The sequence below is a fragment of the Rhyacophila brunnea genome, unplaced genomic scaffold, assembly GCF_057557595.1.
Source record: "Rhyacophila brunnea isolate RB1 unplaced genomic scaffold, BYU_Rbru_1.0 scaffold_17, whole genome shotgun sequence".
NCBI lineage: Eukaryota > Metazoa > Arthropoda > Insecta > Trichoptera > Rhyacophilidae > Rhyacophila > Rhyacophila brunnea.
The window spans coordinates 20,688,536-20,711,356 of NW_028232827.1; the positions used below are offsets into that span (position 1 = coordinate 20,688,536).

At 32.0% G+C, this 22,821-nt stretch overlaps 1 protein-coding gene across 1 annotated transcript in view; it reads left to right on the plus strand.

Annotated features, from left to right (window-relative positions):
* Positions 1-22,821, plus strand: part of LOC147073812 (uncharacterized) — a 548,328-nt gene that overhangs the window by 494,934 nt on the left and 30,573 nt on the right. The window contains exon 8 of the mRNA XM_085944694.1: positions 10,212-10,370. Within this exon, the coding sequence (XP_085800820.1) occupies positions 10,212-10,370 (159 nt within the window). The remainder of the gene's footprint in view (positions 1-10,211; positions 10,371-22,821) is intronic.

Here is a 22,821-nt window from a genome sequence, read left to right on the forward strand (position 1 = left end):
TCAAATATAGACATAACTTATAGCAGCTAACATTAATGTGCGCTATTTTATATTATAGTATATACCAACTTACTATAAGATAAACAAATAGGTAACTATGTAAACATGGAACATTTCAAATATTCCACTTCTTACCTAGAATATATAATTGTATTATTTATTAAAACAATTAATCAAAAAACCCCGAATGTCTCATTTGTCTATTATAACATCTCTACGATAACAATCTCCAGGATGGCAGGATAATAATATGTTAGATAATATTACGGCTGGCAGATGAAACGACAGTCGTAAACCGAAAGAGAGGAATGAAAACACCTGTTTGCAGCATCCGCTTTCCGACTATTATAGTCTGGAGAGGAAAATTTAATGCCAGCTAAAATTAATCTTTGTCTAACGACCGTGGCCGCCTTTGGTCACGGAGACAGATTTTTCTCTCTCTCTATAATATTATATAATATATAAACTGTTCTCATTTACGCAAAATATAGCCCCAAACAAATTAACCGTGAACTTACTGACAACCATTAATTTAATAAATTCATCGAAAAAGCTTTTCGATTATAAAAGTTGTCGAATCTTTTAAAGAGAAATATTGAACTTTATCGTCATCTATTTTTGATCGAAAACAAAATAAAAATACTTCGACAGTTTATAATACATCGGAAAAATGTTTAATAAATGTATAATATATAATAATATATACATATACTTTCTCCTGCGTTATTATCGCTTAATATCATTGTTTTAGAGACACATTAGTGGCAATTTTTCATTCCGCGTCCGATTCTGATCCTGTTTATCGATATTCGATGTTTAATTATAACTGCATTATTATGAATCATCATTATAAGTGGCCCAACCATCCAGAGCGGTCCTAGCGTTCTCCAAGAAGTTCCTCCATCTACCCCTATCCTGGACTAGTGTCCTTCATGTATCTGTATCGGCCACTCTAGCATCGTTGTTGACACCGTCCGACCACCAAAGTCTGTGCCTGGCAATCGACCTCCAACCGTGCGGTCTGGTATCCAGAATTCCTCACGGCGATTGAGTACTGTCTATTCTTGCTACACGACCCGTGCGTCGGAGCCTACCATATTTAACAAATAAGGAGATACACAATTTTTGGAAAAGGTTGTAGAGCTCTAGACTATGCTAAAAACGCCATTATTCTCCTTCTGTATGAACCCATATATCATGCGCACCACCTTTCTCGCACGTTTATCGGCCTAATAAGAGACCTATAATCCAACCCGTAGGTCAGTATTCTTCATATCAGTGTCTTGTACACCTGAATTTTTGTACAATGAGAGAGGATGCAAGACGCTGGTTTTGTAGAATAAAATAGCACCCGTGCTGTTATGACGCTCCGTTTTATTTCCTTGCGTATGACATTCTTGTCGTTACAATATAGTCGAGGTAACTGCACAAAACTATCGACACCCTCGAAGAGGTAGTCGTTGATTCGGAGATCTGGGAGAGTATGTACTTGATTGATCAAAATATGTATATATTTCGTTAATACTAGGGATTGCAATACCGGTATTTAAAAACCGGTATCCAATTATTTATCGATACTGAAATACCGGTTTCATACACGTTTGTGTTTTTATAAAATGAATTTATTGTTAATTTTTCATTATTTACAACTATGTTGTATATTAAATTTAGTGTATAAATTATATGCTGCCAAAACGCAAATATATTGACTGAAACCAACAAAATTTAAATAATATTAAAACAAAATCCTTCAAATATACTTATAGAATTGTCGCGATGAATTAACATATTTCGAAAAAGAAAATATTCGTGACAAACATTTCCAATAATTATTCTATAACTATTAATCCAACCTTCGTAATACATCCAACAAACATTGAATTTGAGAGAGATTTTCCTGTACCCGGACTTAATGGTAAAATTAACACTTCTAAAGTGTTAACTATACAAACTATACAATAATATTTATAAAGATCAACATAATAAATGTAGTTAGATACTTAAGGTTACTATAAAATAGTGTTTAAAATAAATTTTAATAGTTATATTTATCGATAGGTACCTACTTCTTTTTTTCCATAATATGTTTTGACGAATACCGGTATTTAATAAGAAATACCGAAATACTAGTATTGATGTATTCATTTGGTATTGCAATACTTAATTCATACTTTCTTAATATAACATTCGAATAAATATTTTTTCGATTAAATGTATTCGGTTGATTTTCCGGTGAAAAACTTTCCTTGTACTCATAAACCTCTTGTTATAAAAATAAAACAGCAAACGCTTGGACACGGATAGTAAAAATACACTTTAAATGTTTTATGTAATTTTGAGCAGTATTGTAGCGTTCAATTACTATGCTTCCTTTTGAAGGCACATAAAACATTACGGCTTCGTTTTCTTAACACGATATTAATTACACCTCTTCAGTATTATAGTGCACCAATAAATGTATACTCTGTTGTTTTATTATAATTATCAATCATTTGTTTATTATTCTTAAAAAACAAAGATGTTGAATAAATGAACTTAAATAAAATGTATTTTGAAAATACAGCTAAAGGGAAAAGTAGACTAACACTTTTATTAATGTTCTGGGGATAAACGAACACAAGTGAGTACAAATAAGTTATGAGAATTTTTAACATACGTATTTATTCGTAAAACATAATTAATACAGGAAATAAATACTGCTTTATATGAATGAGCAATTTATTCTTGACATAGTGTATAAAAAGCTGTTATCATTTTCATTGAATATTTTAGTGTCACTTGTCCTCTTTAATAACATTAAAAATATTAATAAACATAAAGAAAATATCTATATTTCATGAAATAGTTGTAATTGATCATTATTTTGAGAACGAGATTTTGTAAGTCGATTTACTCAACTTAGTCAAAAATACACTTTTATAATTTTGCATTAACATTCCAGTGGGTCTATTATATACACAAGGCGGCTATCGGTGACTATCGAGGGTAGTTTATCATATTTATGTATACACAGCCAATGTGCTAACTTTTAGAGCTAGATAGACAGCTTAGACGGCTAACTTATTGTAACAATAAATTATAATACGCATTGTGTATAGAATAGCTTCGCAGGTCTATATGTTATGTTTTAAGGTTGACAGTTTTGCTATCTGATATTTATTTTCCAGGGTTACATTGTGATAAAATTATTTTTAATTAGTGTCACAGGCGTTAAACACAGTTTTTCACACATCATTATTTAGAATATTTCTACTACTAAACTTTTAAATAACAATAAATAGTTACGTTGTATGTGTAATATAACATTCTATCAAACGAATGCCATTTCTTTCCGGCACCAACTTTCAATGTGAAAATGAAAAAAATGTTAATCATTCTATGGTTATAAATTCATTCTACATAATTACAAGATAGAAAGAACTTTTTATATACAACGTTTTTAAATTTTCTGTTGAATCATATAAACTTGACTTGACTAGCTAACATGATCAAAAGAATTTTTATTTGATAGAAATAATACTGAAATGTCATTTTGACATGTCATATTGATTTCCATAGTAACGCACTATCACTTCCCTCCATTTTGAATGTGTAAATTTCAAACTGTCACTTTTATTTTGCTGTCTGATTTTTCGTCTGATTCGGGATGGGGAGGTGAACAATAACATACCGGAATTGTTTTGGAAACAGCAAGGTATATTTACGTTAATATTATATTATAATAGTTACATTTTTAATAATTCAATTCTACGGAGGACGAAATGTACGTGTTCGCGATTTAGCTACTTGCAGCGTTCTCCGCGCCATCTTGTATTCCGCTTTCAACGGTTTTTTTCAAGGCGACGTTGCAATATCTCCAACGGTCAAAATTATGGCATTGTTGCCAGCAGATATTGAACATTATTTATTTTCGTAATCAGCGCTTTATTATTTGTTGGGTTTGATACCGATTCGGGCCTCTCCAAAAACACAGAGATATCCCCAAATGGGGTCCATACGGCGGTGCCACAAACGCACCTCTCCGGAAAGGCCCGAATGGGGGTCGGGCCAACTAAAGGCTGATTACGATAGCGCGTGTAACTGGACAGTGCGGCGGCTTGATAAGGGGTGGTTGCGTCTCTAGACGTTGAAGGATCGAAGCCCTCCCGGTACGTCGGCGGCCGGAAAGACTCGGATGCAGCACTGTAGCATAGTGGTTCACGGTTCCCGGGCCCACCGTAAAGCTGCTGAGAAAGGAGGGCGTCGCGCCCAGCCCTCTCAACACCCTCGGACCGTCGGCGACCGAAGAGACTCGGATGCAGCACTACGCCGCTTTGTGGGCGTAGTGGTTCGCGGTTCCCCGTGTCTACCGTACGGGTGGAAGCTGAGAGAGGACGTCGCACCCAGCCTTCCCAACAGCGACCGTCCGAAAATCAGTCGATCCCTCACGAAAATGAATACCGGCGTATTACTCGACCCCTTTTTGCTCGTTTGCCTTGCCGTGGCTATCAAATTACACGCACTGCACTGATATTATACTAATATAATATGCATAAAACTTAATTTATCACTTAAAAGGGCTTTAAAGTTTATAAAATTATTGTTAAAAATATATCAGGGCCCGAAATGGACCGGAACGCCATTCTGCCTCATACAATCGCTCCGGGTTGTAAAATTTTCCACTTCGAGCACTGAAATAATTTATTATACATCGCTTCTAAACACAAAACACTTAAAACTAACTAATCTATTATGCTAATGGCTGAGGATGCTGCTTGGCTGCTTTCCGCTGATGGAGGCTGCTTTGCTCAGCTGAAGAAGGCCGCTTTGTAGCTCTCTTTATCATGGTGCATCTGGGCCAGGGCTGATTGCAAGGCTCACAGACACGCTGCTGTTGACGAAGAGGGCTCAAGCGACTGATGATGCAGGGCATTTGATGCCGTTTTCCCTCGTTGGAGCCAGGGTCTTGCCCGATACACTCGTCCGTGGGCCAAGTTCGCTGGCGGATGCAGTTGGTCGGGAGTACATCGGGAGCCCTGACTTCGCAATCCGGGTGTTTCTGCTCTTTTCTTCACTGGATTGGCTTTGGAAGCATCTTCTTTCTACTGGTTATTATTATACTTTGTTGAGCGCCACCAGAGGGCAAGCCTCTGGATGTTTCTTGCTCGCCGTTTCATATTCCGGTGTTTGGATCTCAGGGTGTGTCCGGGTGAAAGAAATTTCACCTGCTTCTTGATTCCAGACGATCAAAATCAAGAAGCGTAGTCCCACGTTGACTGGGGCCACTTATCACTTCCCTCCATTTTGAATGTGTAAATTTCAAACTGTCACTTTTATTTTGTTGTCTGATTTTTCGTCTGATTCGGGATGGGGAGGTGAACAATAACATACCGGAATTGTTTTGGAAACGGCAAGGTATATTTACGTTAATATTATATTATAATAGTTACATTTTTAATAATTTAATTCTACGGAGGACGAAATATACGTGTTCGCGATTTAGCTACTTGCAGCGTTCTCCGCGCCATCTTGTATTCCGCTTTCAACGGTTTTTTTCAAGGCGACGTTGCAATATCTCCAACGATCAAAATTATGGCATTGTTGCCAGCAGATATTCAACATTATTTATTTTCGTAATCAGCGCTTTATTATTTGTTGGGTTTGATACCGATTCGGGCCTCTCCAAAAACACAGAGATATCCCCAAATGGAGTCCATACGGGGGTGCCACAGCACGTTTATATTAATAATTTAGTTGCTAGGACCCCAGACCCCTAGCAACCAATAATGGTGTCGAAATAACTTTTCATATAAAACAGAATTAGCCAAAAATGTATTCAATTCTACTTAAAGATGGCTAAAAGTATTAAAAAATGCATTGGCATCGTGTTCTGACATATCCTAAAAGTTTCAAATGACTAGCTAGTCGGGAAGTTAGTTAAAAATCGATTGCAAGATTTGTACCGGACAGAGAAAGAACCACCGGACAAATAAGAATACGAGATAAAAAAACGTCGTAAAAAATCTGGAGTTGCGACCAACTATTGTAATACTTGAATCTCTATCTTATGTATATTCCAGGCGCAATTCATTCACGTCGGCCTAATACATATTATGCCCATTTTATATAATACTAGCTGAAGTACCCGGCTTCGCACAGGGTCGCTTTGTGGTTATATTTATCTTAGATATTTAAAAAATAATAAGAGGTAATTATTTTTTTAATATTTAAATATCTGTGTAATACAACATGGCAATATGAAAATAATTCTAATAGGAGTAAAGATCAAACAAAAGAACACTAAATTAAAATCGAATCCAAAATATGCAAACGTTTTAATGTTATTAATATGTAGTAAAAAAAAAATCTAAATTGTAAGGAACAAAGAAACAATAAACTTTGTATTTTATATAGTTTGTATTTATATTTTATTTAGAGACCTTTGCAGTTGTGCGCACAACAACTGACAAAAGTTTCATTGCAATCTGATGAACGGTATAGGAACGCATACGAATAGAAGAAGAAGATGATTTTCTAAATCAGAAATCTTTGTGGGTATGCGCACGACAACTCACCAAAGTTTCACTGCAATCGGATGAATGGTATAGGAACGCATACGAATAGAAGAAGAAGAAGATGGTTGTACTAATTTAGAAACCTTCGCGGGCGTGCGCAAAACAATTGGTCAAAATTTCATCGCAATCGAATGAATATTATAAGAACACATACGAATAGAAGAAGATAGAATAGAAGAAAAAGAAGAAAATAGTTGTATCAATTCAGAAACCTTTGCGGGCGTGAGCACAACACTTGAAAAAAAAATCATTGCAATCGGATGAATGGTATAGGAACGCATACGAATAGAAAAAGATAGAATAGAAGAAGAAGATGGTTGTACTAATTCAAAAACCTTCGCGGGTGTTGGCACAATTACTGACGAAAGTTTTATTGCAATTGGATGAATGGAATAGGAACGCATACGAATAGAAGAAGATGGTTGTACTAATTCAGAAACCTTCGCGGATGTTGGCACAGCCACTGACGAAAGTTTCATCGCAATCGGATGAATGGTATACGGACCATATGAATAAAAGAAGATATAATGAAAAAGAAGAAGAAGAAGATGGTTATACTAATTCAGAAACCTTTGCGGGTGTTACCACAACAACTGACGAAGGTTTCATTGCAATCGGATGAATGGTATAGGAACCATACGAATAAAAGAAGATATAATGATGAAGAAGAGGAAGAAGAAAAAGATGCTTTTTCTATCGTAGTATATTCTTGGGTTTTCACCGTGTCTCCTTCTTCCTTCTTTACTCGACGTTTCACATACATACACTACATTTCATCATAAAACATATCTCTTGATAATGGCCTCTGCAACGAGCCCGAAACGAGTAAAGAAGGAAGAAGGAGACACGGTGAAAACCCAAGAATATACTACGATAAAAAAACAACCGTGAAAGCCTCAAACATGCTTTTTCTAATTCAGAAACCTTTGCGGGTGTGCGTACAACAACTGACGAAAGTTTTATGGCAATCGGATGAATGGTATAGGAACTATACGAATAAAAGAAAATAGAATGAAGAAGAAGAAGAAAATGATATTTTTTCTAATTCAGAAACCTTTGCAGGTGTGCATACAACCATTTACCAAAATTTCATCGCAATCGGATGAATGGTATAGGAACGCATACGGGACAGACAGGCAAACAGACAGACAGACATACAGACAGACAGACAGGCATACATTCAGTTTTATATATAAGATATAGCCTATACTCTTTGCGAAAGTGCAAGCAATAAGTTGACAAAGTTTTATCGCAATCGGATGAACGGTATGACAGCGCATAAAATACGAACAAACAAACACATATTGATTTTTATATATTAGAAGATAATATATACGAAGCTGTGGGTCGATGGATTGTACCCACGGTTCGTCGAAAAATGTATTTTATTGTGTATTCGATCCAGTATAAGGAAACAATGGCTCCATAAAAAATCTATTAATACAATTGCAACTCAGTGGTCGTCTATGCTCCGTTTATGAACGAACATAGAAATTTACTTTATTTTACTTAAATGAAAGAATAGGTATATTATTACTTTTAATATCATCCAATCTGTTTAAAATTTACTTTTTATAAAACTTTTGTATGAATTCTGTTTTTTTTTGATGTAGTCGATTTATATTGAAATTATCTTATTTTTATTTTTTGCCTGGAAGCAAATAAGTAACTGTTACATTATATTTTTAAATTTCTAATATAACAGTTTTAAAGCTTCAGGTTTGCAATAAGCCGCTTCAAAGAAATCGTTTGAGTTTTTTTTTACATTTTTTTTTCTAATAATGTATATTTAAATATTTTTAAACTACACTGAGAGAAATAAATTGATAATATTCTGAGCTCTACATAATTATAATATTGTTTCTCGTGTTGATCTGTATAATGTAAGGTAGACTTATTTAAAAAAATGTTTTTGGAAAACATTTATACTGAATGAGACAAGAATCTTCATCCATCGTATGTCAGTTATTGCGCTTTATCATAATATATTATATTGTAGGCGAGGCACTTATCAGAAAAATATGCAATTTAAGACATTTTTTTATAATTTATATTTTTAATTATTTTAATTTATAAAAACGTAGGTATCTAAAATCATTTAAAAAAAACTTCTATAATGTCTATTATTAAAATTTAGTTTATTAAGTTTTTTCTAATAGATAGAAAAGATTTTTGAGTACACGTGTATAACTTGAAATCCTTTTTATTTATATTAAATCTAATTTAAATATTGTGACCATATCAAAATTAGTTTTAATATTAATAAAAATAAGTTCAAAACAAGAATTAACAATAGGTACTTTTCCTTCGTGGGTATTCTGCGAAAAAGCATTAAGTCAAAATTTTGCTGTTTTGACTTAATGATGAGGTAATCTTATTAAGAGTACACTCTACAGTCTACAAAAACACACACAGTCATATCTATAAAACTGGCGAAGATAATTTATGTTATAAGTTAAAAAGACATACATCTATTCAGAGAAAAAGCACTAAATGGACTTAGTGCATTTGCTTCTCTCATTTTCAGGCTATATTCACATAATTCTGCGTGCAAAACTGCACTAAGTCATACTCAAAGCAATATCGCAGAAAGGAATTTGCCTTTTATATATATAAAATAAGTTAAGACCGTCCAAACTTTCAAACTCGATTATCTCAAAACTAGTATTTTTGACATAATGCTTATTCGCAGAATACCCGCGCCTTGGTGGATAGCGTTAGAATCTCTGCAATTTTTAGTTTTATCGTAAATACGTTAGATAATATTTTTGAATTAAAAATATCTTTTTCAATGAATACACTAGATTTCATAATGTATTTTTTTGATATGTTGAGTATGTAGATTTCATTCGTTATTTAACGTAAGTAATTTTGATATATATATATATATATAATGTATAAGAGGTTGCTTGCATAACGAAACTGGCATGGAGCACCATTTGGATATGTAAATTCATAAATTCAGTGGATTTATGTGGCAGTGGCAAACTTGGGACCAAAATTAGTGTAAGGACTTAAGGGAGGACTTCACTCAGCAGTGGATCGACCTTGGCTGATGATGATGATAATGAATGTATAAAAAAACACCACATGAATATTATTAATAAAATACAATACACTGATATAGTAGTAGGAACTTCACTTAGTTTAATATTAATCAAGACCCGTTTTATCCGCTTTACATTTTGTCAACTGGTAAAGAATATACAATAATACAGAATATATTTATTCTAAAAATATTTAAAAAGTAAACGTATTTATTGATTGTAATGACTAATGACCATTAATTTCCTTCCATTTCATTATTATTTATTGATTTCTATGTAACTATTAGTTATTGAAATATTAATATTCACTTTATGCAGCTTGAATAGTAATTTACCTAAATACGATTATAATAATGTTTTCTTAAATACGGTAAATTTAATTGGTTTCCAATTAAATATTGAATTTCTTGGAATCTCATTTAATTATTTTTCATAATATCTTCAATAAATAATTTTGCCTTTTAAAATTTAATAGTATAAATATTTCTATTATTGGACACAATATTTTGACGTACTTTAGGTGCAAAATTCAATATTTTTGTACACTTATATGTTAGTTAAAATAATCCATCTGCAAAACTAATATTTCATTATTTTTTATTATTTTCAGTGACCGGAAGCAGCGACCGTGAAAGTGGTGCCACGTCAGCCGGTGGCAATTTATCAGACTCAACTACGGACGGAACTCCGACCATCACTCTTGGAGACGGCCTTGACATGGACTCCATATCTGTAGTGTCCTCGATTCAGCAGCCTCACCTCTATCACCGTAAGATTTGTTTTAATTACTATTTTAACTTGAGTTATGGTGACACAGACATACTTAATTTTATAAACAATCAGAAAATCAATTTCCCGGTAATTCAGTATTGCCTACAAGTATGCAGAGCCTATTTTCTTGACGCAAATAATGCAACGTCTGTTTCGTCATAAGATTAAAATTATTAAATTATACAGTAATCGTAAAATGATGCTTATTTCCCATAAATTAAGTATAAAATATCACCCAAATCTTAATAAAAACTGACATCAAAATATACATATTATATTCTTGTATACAAATAAATAAACTATTATGATCATTACTGTCATCTTCATTAAAAATTAATTTTCATTAATGGATGTGATTTGTATTGTATTTTTATCGTGGAAGTGGGACAGTGTGTCGAACTTACACATACATAAATCAGTCAATATAAGTGCAAATAATATTCTTTCTATAAAGTATTTTTCTTTATCAATTAAAATCACCATGTTCGATCCTAAGAATATCATTCATACTACACAGAGTAGAGGTTGTGTTAACGGATTTTTGTTTTTGTGAGAGATGGATGTTAACCACTTCCTTAAGCAATTAGGTTAACACACATTTAAAACAACATATGAATTTTCTAGATCCGGGATTCGAACCCAGGCCCTATGACTATATTATCCTGACTTGTTACCGCTCGGTTATCATGGGCATCAATTTATTCACCAAAATTCTACTGCAATGGTAAAATGAAGTATATCGATGTATGGTAATATGCTTTTTTTTACAAAGTTAATTATTATTGATGGTATTAGTTATATTATTAGTTACTGGCACTTCCACATTTTATAAGTGTTTTCTATTTTAAGTATTTCGTAAAACTGTAAAATCCAATAAAATCAGTTGCAAAATAGGTAACATTGTTACCACCATAATAATACATCGTGTGAACCGATGGTTTGTTGTAATCGTGATTTTAACTAAAGCAGAGCAAGTTCGATTTTTGTTTTAAATCCACGTTATTCAGCGCGCTACGTTAACTTTAGAGAAAGTGGTCAAGCAGCGGTTATGGCAACTGCGTTTGGACTTATTCTACCTGGTAGAAAGTCAGTTGTTCATTGAACTACAAACTAAATGAATTTAATCATTGTAAGTAGGCACCACATATTCACATCAACTATATTTTTATTCAATGAATAGTAAATATCTTCTTAAAATTCCGAAATCTAAATAATAAGAATTACTTGTTAAAAATTCATCGTATCCAAAAACCGGTTTTTCTTTCCGAGCTTAAACAATAAACCGTAATAGTCTTTATGAATACTTTTAATAAAAGCTTAAAAGAAATTATCATAAAATATTCAAAGAGAGGGGGGGTAATAGCATCATCAAAATCCTTTGAGAGATAAACCGCGCAAACATTCCGTGAAGTATCTACCAAACTTTCCTTTCAAAAAGCTCCGAGATGCCTTTTCTAATAGCCATATTACGACAAAAGAACCGATTCTTGTTACAGAACGACGATAAATCGTTGTGGGAAATATTGCATTTATTAGTTTTTTCCGCATGCTATTGAGCAGATGTAACATTACAATATTTTTATTGCTCACCTATAAGCATAATATGTCTAAAATTAGACTTTAAATAGAAAAAAAAGAAATCTGGATTTTTATACACAAGGAAACTGTTTTCATTTGTTCAACGAAAAATAACATTCTGTAATTGTGTGAATTATTCGTTCAATAAAAAAAATGCTTTAAAACTAAAATTTTAAGAGATACTAATGCTAGCTGGTAATCAAGGGAAGTACCTACCTACCTATTATCGGTAACTTGATCCAGCCACCAATATTAACTAAATTGGTAAAGAGCTTCACTTGTCTGACTATTCGTTAATTCCCTCGTAATTAAGTAAAACCCATGTGGCTAAGTTGGTAAAGCACTTTAGCCAGAATGCGATGGATCCGGGTTCTAGTTCTGTCCGGATCAATAAATTTTTTTTTAAAAACAAAGTGTACCTAATAAGTATGTTTCCAAATAAAGTAGGATAATTAATAATTATTGCAAATTGTGAGAGAAAACATATTATTGTGTTTTATTTAGACATGCATTGTATCTCAAAGCCATACGGCAATCTATTTCCGATACAGTATCTCACACTTAGCTGTGATACGGCCAACTGTATATGCACCATTTCTCCCCTAATGAATAGAATGCTTTAGAGGTCGCTGGAACGATTCTGTGGAAGAACATAACGCAACGTACAGTACTAAGAGAAATGAAATTATTTTTTAAAAGGCTTTCATTAATAGTGGATAGATTCATGTTGATGATTATCTAGATAAATAGTTTTTAGTGAAATAGTTTATTTACAAGTAACCCGGCATTTTAACATTATCGTTTTTGACATCTCTGAGATTGTCCTAGCTCGAATTGTCCGAATCAGGACTATTTTTAAATTTCATACGATTTGTTGATACGACTCAAATCGACATTTTATTAGGTCTATCGTCTTCCAGTCTAGTTGTAATTGAGCCGGTCCTTTCGGTATGGAATGGCCATTACTATAGTGGACACATTTTCGAATTTATTTTCATCGGCCTCGAAACTGAATAGATAGCGGTTTTTCTTCTTTTTTGTTTTCTTTTGGAGGTTTTTTTTTCATTCACTATCTCGAGCCTTTTTTAAGTAAACTAATTATGCGTAAAATTTATTTATGCGAAATTAAATTATATTATATACAGCGCTTAACTGATTTACGACTTAGCTAGTATTAATAATATGATAAACTTTTCCCAAGGATAACTGTAATCGCTACATATTATATTATAACGATAACCCGTAGCTAATATTAGTAACATTAAATCATAATCATGTATGTTATAATAATTTATTTATTCGTTTATAATTTTAATTACCTTTTCTTATTTTTGTACCATATCGGATATCAGCAATGATTTTTGCTACCTTTCCTTTCCTGTTGCTACTGAAAACACTGATTAAATACTGCGCGTTAATCAACCTCTATGAGCTAGGACAGTCTTCTTTCACCAGGGCCTCACTTATAAATGTTATCTCGGGATACTGTATGATATAGCCAAAATATGCCAAGCTTTTACTTATCTAGTTATTTTTTGGCTTTTTTCATCCTCGACATTACCATCGTAACTTTTTTTCTTCTTTCTTTGTCCGTATAGTTTCAAGTTAATTTGTTGAGAGTTGTTTCGGTAAGTATTTGTAGTATAACCAAAAAGACAGCATCTTACTATTCTAGTTCTAATTCAAAGGTTTAAGACGTATCTATACCACAGTTTTCTCGTTTGCCTAAAACGACTTATCTTTTTCTTCTTCTAGACTCATTTCAATGGGATAGTCCTAGTTCTGTTCATAATGCAACTTAAGCATAATAATGTGGTGAAACGTGCTCTCTCCAACAGCGTTGACTTTTTAGTACAGTCCGTATTTGTTGTAGGCATCCGTTACCCTACTAATTACATAATATTCTAAATTAACCCATTTGCATACGTAACGACAACTTATGCAAGATTTAGCTTTATTATCATTCCCATACAAACAGCCAGATTTTGCTTATTTTCATCGGGCCATATACTGAGGTGTTACACATTTGATTGGTTGGCCACATGAATGTGTTATATTTAAATTAAATAAAAAAAAAAACAATACAGGAAACAGAACTTTTTACTATAAATATAGAGAGAATTATATGAATTTTTGAGCAATTCAACAGCATTTTTAGTTTGGTTAATTAAGTAACAATATAAAATATTATTAAAAGAAATGAAATTATAATTAATATTAAATTCTACAGGTTTTTTTAAAAAGGTTTGTCGATAGCTATTTCGGTTGTAACACCATTATCAAGACTTTTTTTAAAAACCTGTAGAATTTAATATTAATTATATTTTCATTTCTTTTAAAATGGAATTCTACCAAGTAAATGCTAACTCAATTAATAAAATATTATTATTTTAGTCCGGATTCTCTGGCTTTAAAAAACCACCATGTTGTTATCCAGAAATATATTAAAACTGTATTTATTGAATCACAAGAATTGTCTAAATCGTTTTCTTAGAATCTCTATATTATAATATCATCTCACCTTCTTTTGGCTCTAACCTGATCCAGTACTTTCGTTAACTTGACAGGGAAATGAGCTTAATTTTAATTTAGATGAGTGAAGTGCTGCATCACGACTTGAAACTTGACTCTTCTTCCAAAGGGTGTTTTTACTGCTTACCCAAAGTGCTTTAAGAAATTGCCTTATCTTAACATTATGAAACATGAACACTTTGTTTCTGCGCAAACCGTAATGATAAAAATACATTTACATTCTTTATGACAAACCCTCATGACTTAAGTCTCGTAATCAAATTTATTAAAACACTCGTAATAAGCAGGTGGTTATTTTAGTTGTAACATCAACTACCATCCCTTTTAAATTTTGAAATTAAAAAAATATACCTTTTCTATGCCGTGTATTAATACCTACTTATAGAATTTAACTCTGCTTTTATTACTAATAAAAACGGGTTAAAATCTGAAAATCAGTAATATCTATAATAGAGATATTATTTGACTGAAATGAAAAATATGGTTTTCTTAAAATTAAAATATGTTATTTGTGGCTGAGCGGCGTACGCATCGGCTTCTAATGTTGTGGATCCTAAGTTCTAATCTTGTGTCTGGCTAATACACATATATTGTTTTTCAATTTGTGTTTGGAGACAGAGTATAGACCTAATAGGTTAAGCAAGTCTTCCATTTCTCGTAAAAACAAAGTCTATTGATAAAAACCTTCAATCTGAGCAGCCCTATATAATCTTCTTAGAATCGGGCATGGTCTAATAAATAATAATGTATGCCATTTTATTTCTCTAAAAAAATTTTAATCGTTAATTAAATACTATATTTATAATCTTTAGTATCACAACTTTATTCGTGAATGAATGTCAGATGACATTCATTCATAATACAACTAGTAACATTACTTGACAAATTTGCTATTATTTAATACTTTTCACTAGCAATTGATAATCTATCGACTGTTACAACTGTAACAGTCGATGCAATGTTACGGTCGAAACAACTTTTTGACCTAAAAAAGTGTAATTTTATTTATTTCGAAAATTCCCGCGCTTCCTGGGTAATAATATTCATAAAAAGTGTCAATCTTTCGTTTGAGCGGTTATATCTTAAAAACTACATTTGATTAAACTGTAATAGTTATTAGACTATATAATAACCTGCGCATCTATTCTATACATAAGACTGCTATGCGCCTCTATCGACGGTTATCGGTGGTAGATTATCATATGTTTGTATTGAGGTATTATAATTATTACAATAAAGTTAGCCGTCCAAATATACAAAACTGTCTACCTTGCTGTGAAATTTAGAACATAGCACTTATTTTAACAATTACAACTAACTTATTGTAAAAATTAAAATACTTCGATACAAAAATATGAAAAACTACCTTCGATAGCTGCCAATAGCAAAGCAATAGTAATAGCAATAGCAATAGTAAAGAATAAATGCGCTGGTAGGCTTTTATCTCTATATAGGATATTTCAAAAGAAACTTTTCAAAAATAATGTACTTGCAAAAGTATGAAGTGAGAAACCAGTAAATTATAAAATCTTCACCTACCTAATATAAAATAAAGAAATTGAATATTTATGTTACATATCACAAAGTTTATATATAAAGGAATATAAAAGAAATCAACAAAAACCCGTGAAATTATGTGCATTTTTTCGTAGCAACTCAATTATGCAATACTTTTATTATATTGATAGTGTTTCCCTAATATTATGTTATATCAAGCGATTAGTCACCAAGGGAAATTATTTACCTAATTATAATATAATAATGTATTGTGTCATTTTCCACTGATTTCCCAGGTGCCTAGTTTTAATTTTCCGAATTAATAAGTCCACGTGCCGCCCGCTCAAATCGCTATAAGCCTTTTCGCGCTTAATGAGGCTATTGTCGATCATTTATTCGGCAAATACGCAACATGGCGCTTTAATAAATTGAACGCAGCCTGTTTGTAAATATGTGGGAGATTCTGAATCCAATGACGAACCATATGTTTGTATAATCCAATGTGTTTGAATTATAGAAAAGGGGATTCATGCGATTTTTACAGCAACTTTAGAATGATTTTAGCATTGTTCTTCATCTTGGTTACTCTTTATAGATATAATTAAAATTGCAGCATACTGTTATAATACATTGGACGCTGCTAAAGACGCGCCCAGCGCGTTACGATTAAGGTGGTCATTTGATATAATTAGCGTGCTATTTAAATGTGGTAATTATGAAGTAATTATCTAGTCAGCAGTCAATGTGTTTTAATGTTTCACTTTGATTTATTTTATTAAAAGTACTATATTCGTTTCTGAGTACAACATATTATTATAAGGACCCACACAGGAGAGGTTTTTATCGTTATATACTTGTTTTTGTTATTAGATTTTTGTCCAATTTATTGGTTCCTTGCTATAAATCAAACTTTATTATAATTAATTTCTGTAGTCTAGAAGCGTTTACGCATCGTACTTCAGGCTATTAATGTGCATTGCTTACGATATAAGGTGATGTCCCAGTGCATCACTCCTTATATGGCAACGCATGCAGTTTGACTGGCGTTTGGTGATAAGTCATCCTTAAGGCTATACCTCAGTTGAGGCATGGTCTAAAAATATCGTTGCTAGGCGATGCGCGGATTGCGGGTCGCGGGTGCAAATGACGCATGCCGAACGAAATATAATTTGTCATATAAATCCAACATGCGTCCATTTAATGAACAAAAAAAAATTCTTTCTTAACTTTCTTCTTTAAGCACTATGGTGCATTGTTGCAGCATCAGTCCCGTGCGGCTCCGTCTCGGTACGGAATGAGCACTTTAAATTACTTCTTTCAGAAAGTTTAAAACGTCATAGAAAACGGCCGTGCATATCCACGGCTATGCATATATGACGGGTGGTGGTGGGCACTTTAACGTGTTCTATTAGTAACAATAATAATATATTCATTGACAAGTTTTCTTTTTCAAGTAAATGGGTAACGTTTTTAGTCTTCTTTACACGATTTAAGAATTAATACCCCGTCGCCATCACGAAACAAATTGACGTATTCACACCTCGACGTTCGCTCTCCGAATGCCAGCGAGTCCAAAACTTCGTCGCGCCTATAGTTGAAAATTATTTGCGGTTTCACTGATGCATCGTCTTAACTAATTTATTAGCCACCTGCATGCTACATAATTATATTATCCTATACAATTAAATCGTTTATGCTTTTTGTGTTAATATTGGCTATAATTAATAAAAAGTTGTTTATTGCTATTAATACATTCACGGCAGACCAGTTAATTACATTTTAATTACCACATTTAAATATCATGTTTATTATATCTAATGACCAACTACTGCAAACACGCCAGTCGCGTTGTTAGCACTAAATGACATAATATAACTTTTATAAAAAATGTATCCCTAATTTTTTTTCTTGAGTGATGATATTCGCTTTTTATTGGTACATCTTGTAATACAGTAAAGTAGTGAATAGATTTCAAGGAAAATTCAGTCAAACATGAACAAGACATTAAAAATCAATATACTAGCTCATAATAATAATGTAAGCATATGGTCACCATAATAATATATAGTATCCATATTCTTAGCAGTGTTCACTAAAAGCACTTTTTACCTAAAGTGTTTGTAACGTGACTTCATTTGTTTTCAATTTAACTTTAAAGAGGATTTTCCGAAGTTTGTACCTATACTGAAACGGGAGAAAGTTATACTTTGGAAGAATTTACGAATAGGTACCTACTTACAAGTTTGTGGTTTAATATTTTTAATTGTCTATAATTTGTGTTCAAGTTGTTTTAAAACATACTTAGGTAAATTAAAACATTAATTATTATTAATTGAGTTAACATTTACTTTACTTGAATACTATTATATATATATACAATAAAATATATAATTTCAAGTTTTCCGATGACAAACATAATGTTTAAAATATGAGTATCGGTGTATTTTGTATTGTATACCGAACAATATTTCACTATCAGATCTCTCAAATAACATACAAATAGGTAATTGAACTAATTTATGTACTTTTCATATTGTATAGTCTACCTATACCACAGAACAGATAATAAATAGAATACTAATAGGCTATATTCAATACGCCGCATGGTGAAGCAGGCGTTTGAATGTGTGAGTGTCCTACGAAAATGAAGCACGCATTATGCACGTGCAATAGTGTGTGTAATACACCAACATTAAATGAGCGTAAATGCATAAACCGAGAGCAGTTTTCAGTATTCGACGTTAAACGTATTCTAGACACGCGTGTAAGTTTAACCCGGATTCATCCTTACTCGAGTCGGTTACCTGCTATCGCCTTACCCGTTGTGTATTTCAGTTCCCATTATTTCTGAGTTCCCTGACCTATACTATCTCAAAAAAATACAAATTATTATAAAAAATATAGTTTTGAATAATAATATGGCTACCGAGTTGGACTATAATCTGCGTCCGTTGGATTCCAGCTAATATATGTTTCCAATTATTAAGCAATCTGTACCATACAATTCATAATTTTTCAATATCTTAGTTTTAACGAACTTGCGCTTGCTAATAACTTCCTACTCTATACTCGATATATTATGCTTTATTATTTGTATGGTTTTTTTATGTAATTAAAAATATGTATATTTAATTACGAATAAATCATTATTTAATTTTGATTCTTTTGCGTTCAATAAAAAAGTGCACGTTCGTTCAAACCAAAAGATTGGAGTACAAACTGAGGGATCCTGACGCCATTGTGAATCAATTACATGCATTTAAAATATTGTGCTCTTTAATAATACTGAAACGAAGACAGACTCAATCGTATATCAGTATACATACGATTTTTGAGTAATTAATTTAATGTGCAAATTATTTTTTTTATAATATATATTCATATTTAAATTTCAGAAAAAAATATTTGCTACTATCATAACTTATACATTTACATGATCGGAAAATGATGCACAATGATAAAAATTCCTTTTTGTTAATTAAATAAAATCATAAAGATGGTATACGTATTCATATAATTATAATATATAAAACATTACAATAGGTCATGAAGCCCAATGACAGTAGTTTAGTGAAACAATAGTGTGTTTAGTAATGGAAGGGAAACAAACAATCACAAAAACTCAGGCTTTGAGAAAATCAGATAAATATATCGTGACCTCACAGATCATCGAACTTGGGGCTCCCGTATGAAAGGCCAGCGCCTTACGCACTGGATGAATTACGAAGGCCGCCATCTATTGACGAAATCGGAAATACCGTCAGATCATTAGTATTGGATAAAATCTATGGGTCGGTAGTTTAGTGACCGGAGTAGTCGTCGTCTAGAAGTAGGCGAAAGATATGTACCTACTCAAATTGCACTCGGTCTGAGATTCGGAAAGTTTTTTTAAAAATAATTCGTATGTATTTTAGCCTTTTTCATATTATTTATTTTCTATAATTAATAAATAAATAAATTATACCTACTACAAAAATGCTTAACATAGAATTAATGATAAATACATTTTTTTGTTTTTAAAAAAGCACTTACCTGACTTTTGTTCTCAGCCTATCAATATTTGAGCACCTTTAGTAGATAAATAATATAAAAAGGTGTATTTCGAAAAAAGAGGTAGGTGAGTGCTTTGACAGTTATTAAATAAATGAACCCTTTTGCGCGAATGTTTAAAAAGGAAATTTTTCTTTTTTTTCTCCACTTGAAAGGAAAGGTACTAACAAGGTTTCATTCTGATCGCTTTACCGGTTTTGTGCAAGCCAAAAAAAACTGAAAGAACTAAATTTATTTTTCTTATGAAAATACAACCTTTTTCACTTGCCGGCATAACTGAAGGAGAGTGTCGCTTCAAACTGCTTCGAAAATTTTCCAGACGGCTTTCTGGAGCCAAGTTATATTTTAACTTTATTTTCACGAAAAAAGAAAAAAGTTTTTGCCATTTATAGAAACACTGATAATATCAGTTAGTTTGGCAAATTGTTATATTCAATTATGTTATTTTAATCTTTTCTTCAAATGGAATGGTTTTCAGTTAATTCAGAATTAGTCTTTTAAATTTTATTTTGCTGTAAAGAGAGTAAATATTAAGATAAATTTGGCTTTAGCTGTTTAGCTAATTTATGGTATAATTCAGAACTACAAAAACTTTAAAAAATAGATAATATACCTTTAATTTCCATGATATATATTTTAGCCAGTTATTTTTAAACCGCTCATAGAAAAAAAGATAAGTAGAAAAAGTAAAATAAAAAACCGAATAAAGCCACCAAGAGCTGCGATCCTCTCGCTCGCCGTATGACGCCACAAAGTTGAATAGCTTTCAACTTTCAGTTCACATATCTTATATTATTATAATTTAGATCAATCAACAGTACAATATGAGATATAATATCAAATAATTTGTAATACTGGTCGCAATAACAGGTAAATACAGAGTCTAATTAAATTAATTATTAAATACAGTTATGAAAAATACATTTGAGAAAATTATTGAAATCATTACTCAAAAAATACATATGTGGTACATACTTATAAGAGAGTGAAAAATAAAATAAAGGCACTCAAAAACATAAAAAAGTATACACATAGAAGAAAGGCAAAATATAGTCATAAATTTACAATGGTTAGTAAATTTTCAGACATATCCAAGGCTCTCATAGGATCATGTCCCACTAAGATATTATGTAGCCCAATCTATATCGCTAAGCTAGGAGAGTTTTCCCATGAAATATGAAATATTTCTCGTAATGACGTTGACGCATAACGCGATGGTGCTAGTGTTGCGATTTGAACATTAATTTTCCATATCGCCGCAACCCGAGATAATATGCTTGTTGTCCTTTAGATCGCTTTAGCTAGTTAGAAACATGACATTTAACAGTTCATAACTCGATATAGTTAAGTTTCGAAATTCTTCTTAGCATATTTTTAATTATTTTTATTCGTCAAATCATCGATAAAAACCTAGCGATGAATGTGTGTTTTAATATAATATGAACTTGCTTCTCAACTAGGAACGTAGTATAGTAAGAACATAGTAACACCTGTCGACATAAAATATAACTAACGGTCTGAGTCAAACAGTTGACATAAACTGACATTAGCTGAACCTATCATATTATATTATATTATATTAGATTATAATGTGTGGTCGAATCGCACTAGTAAAATAATAAACAATAATAAAAACAGATATGTGTTTAATAATCAAATATCCATATAAAAAACTAGTAATTGGACGTAATACTAAATTAAAATATATTTGAAATGTAGAGTCAATACCCTACCAACCGCATGACTTAATTTATAATTACAATGTGTCTTGCAACATAATATTGTTAAAATTGTAAAACAAGCTATTTATGTGAATCAATCAAATTTTAACAGAAAGCTAATTTAGCAAAAATAATTTAATTATTCAATTATTCACCAATATTGCAACCTAATAAATATTGCTATTTAAGTTTGCTATGATATGCACAAAAGTTGTTTTTATGAAAATCTATCTTACACAATTATTAAAACTGCATTATTATTCAAATTAAAATCAATTATTTATAATTTACAAAACGAATCATGCGTTAATTATTCATGATTATCAAAATATTCAAGTAGTGATAGCAGCATTTTCTATTGTATCGAATCACTATAAAAATACGTAGTACATGAAATCAATATTGTCATTCAGTTATCAAAGATTTAACCGTAAGGTTATAGTTACGCTCCGCTCGATCGAACTTCGCAATCCATCAGAATGCATAATCGTGATTTCACCCATCTAAATTATAATCTGTAAATGTACCTGTAATAATTAAATTAATATTTATTTGGAAGGAGATAATAAAACCAGGGTTCATTTCATTCATGCACAAAATTCTGAGTTATTCATTTTGGAGTCAGCCTACCCTGCCTGTTCCTTATTTCATCTCCCTCCGAAAGAAATAACGAACAAAATAGTGTTCAAGAGTCATTTTCCGTGACAATTTTTGCGTTATATGTCACTGGGATTTACTATCTTCTCCTTAATATTATTAACAAGAAATACTGAATTGTTCTTCCTAATTAAACTAGCAATAAAACAATAGCATTACTTTGCTATAATTTTGCTCTGCAAAGTTTTGTTATGTGGCGCAGTGGCATTGCCTACAATCTGGCAGGCATTGTTTTCACTTTTCCGGCAATTTTCCTTAACGAATATTATTTCTCGGTATTTGCCGAACGTGATTTGCATCGAGTCGTGAGGTTTACGAACCACGTCTGTGCCGCTAATTCAGCTCTATATTTTATCGAAAGCAGAAACACAATTTAGCGGCTTCCATCGCAAATAATTTAAAATATATTCGGCA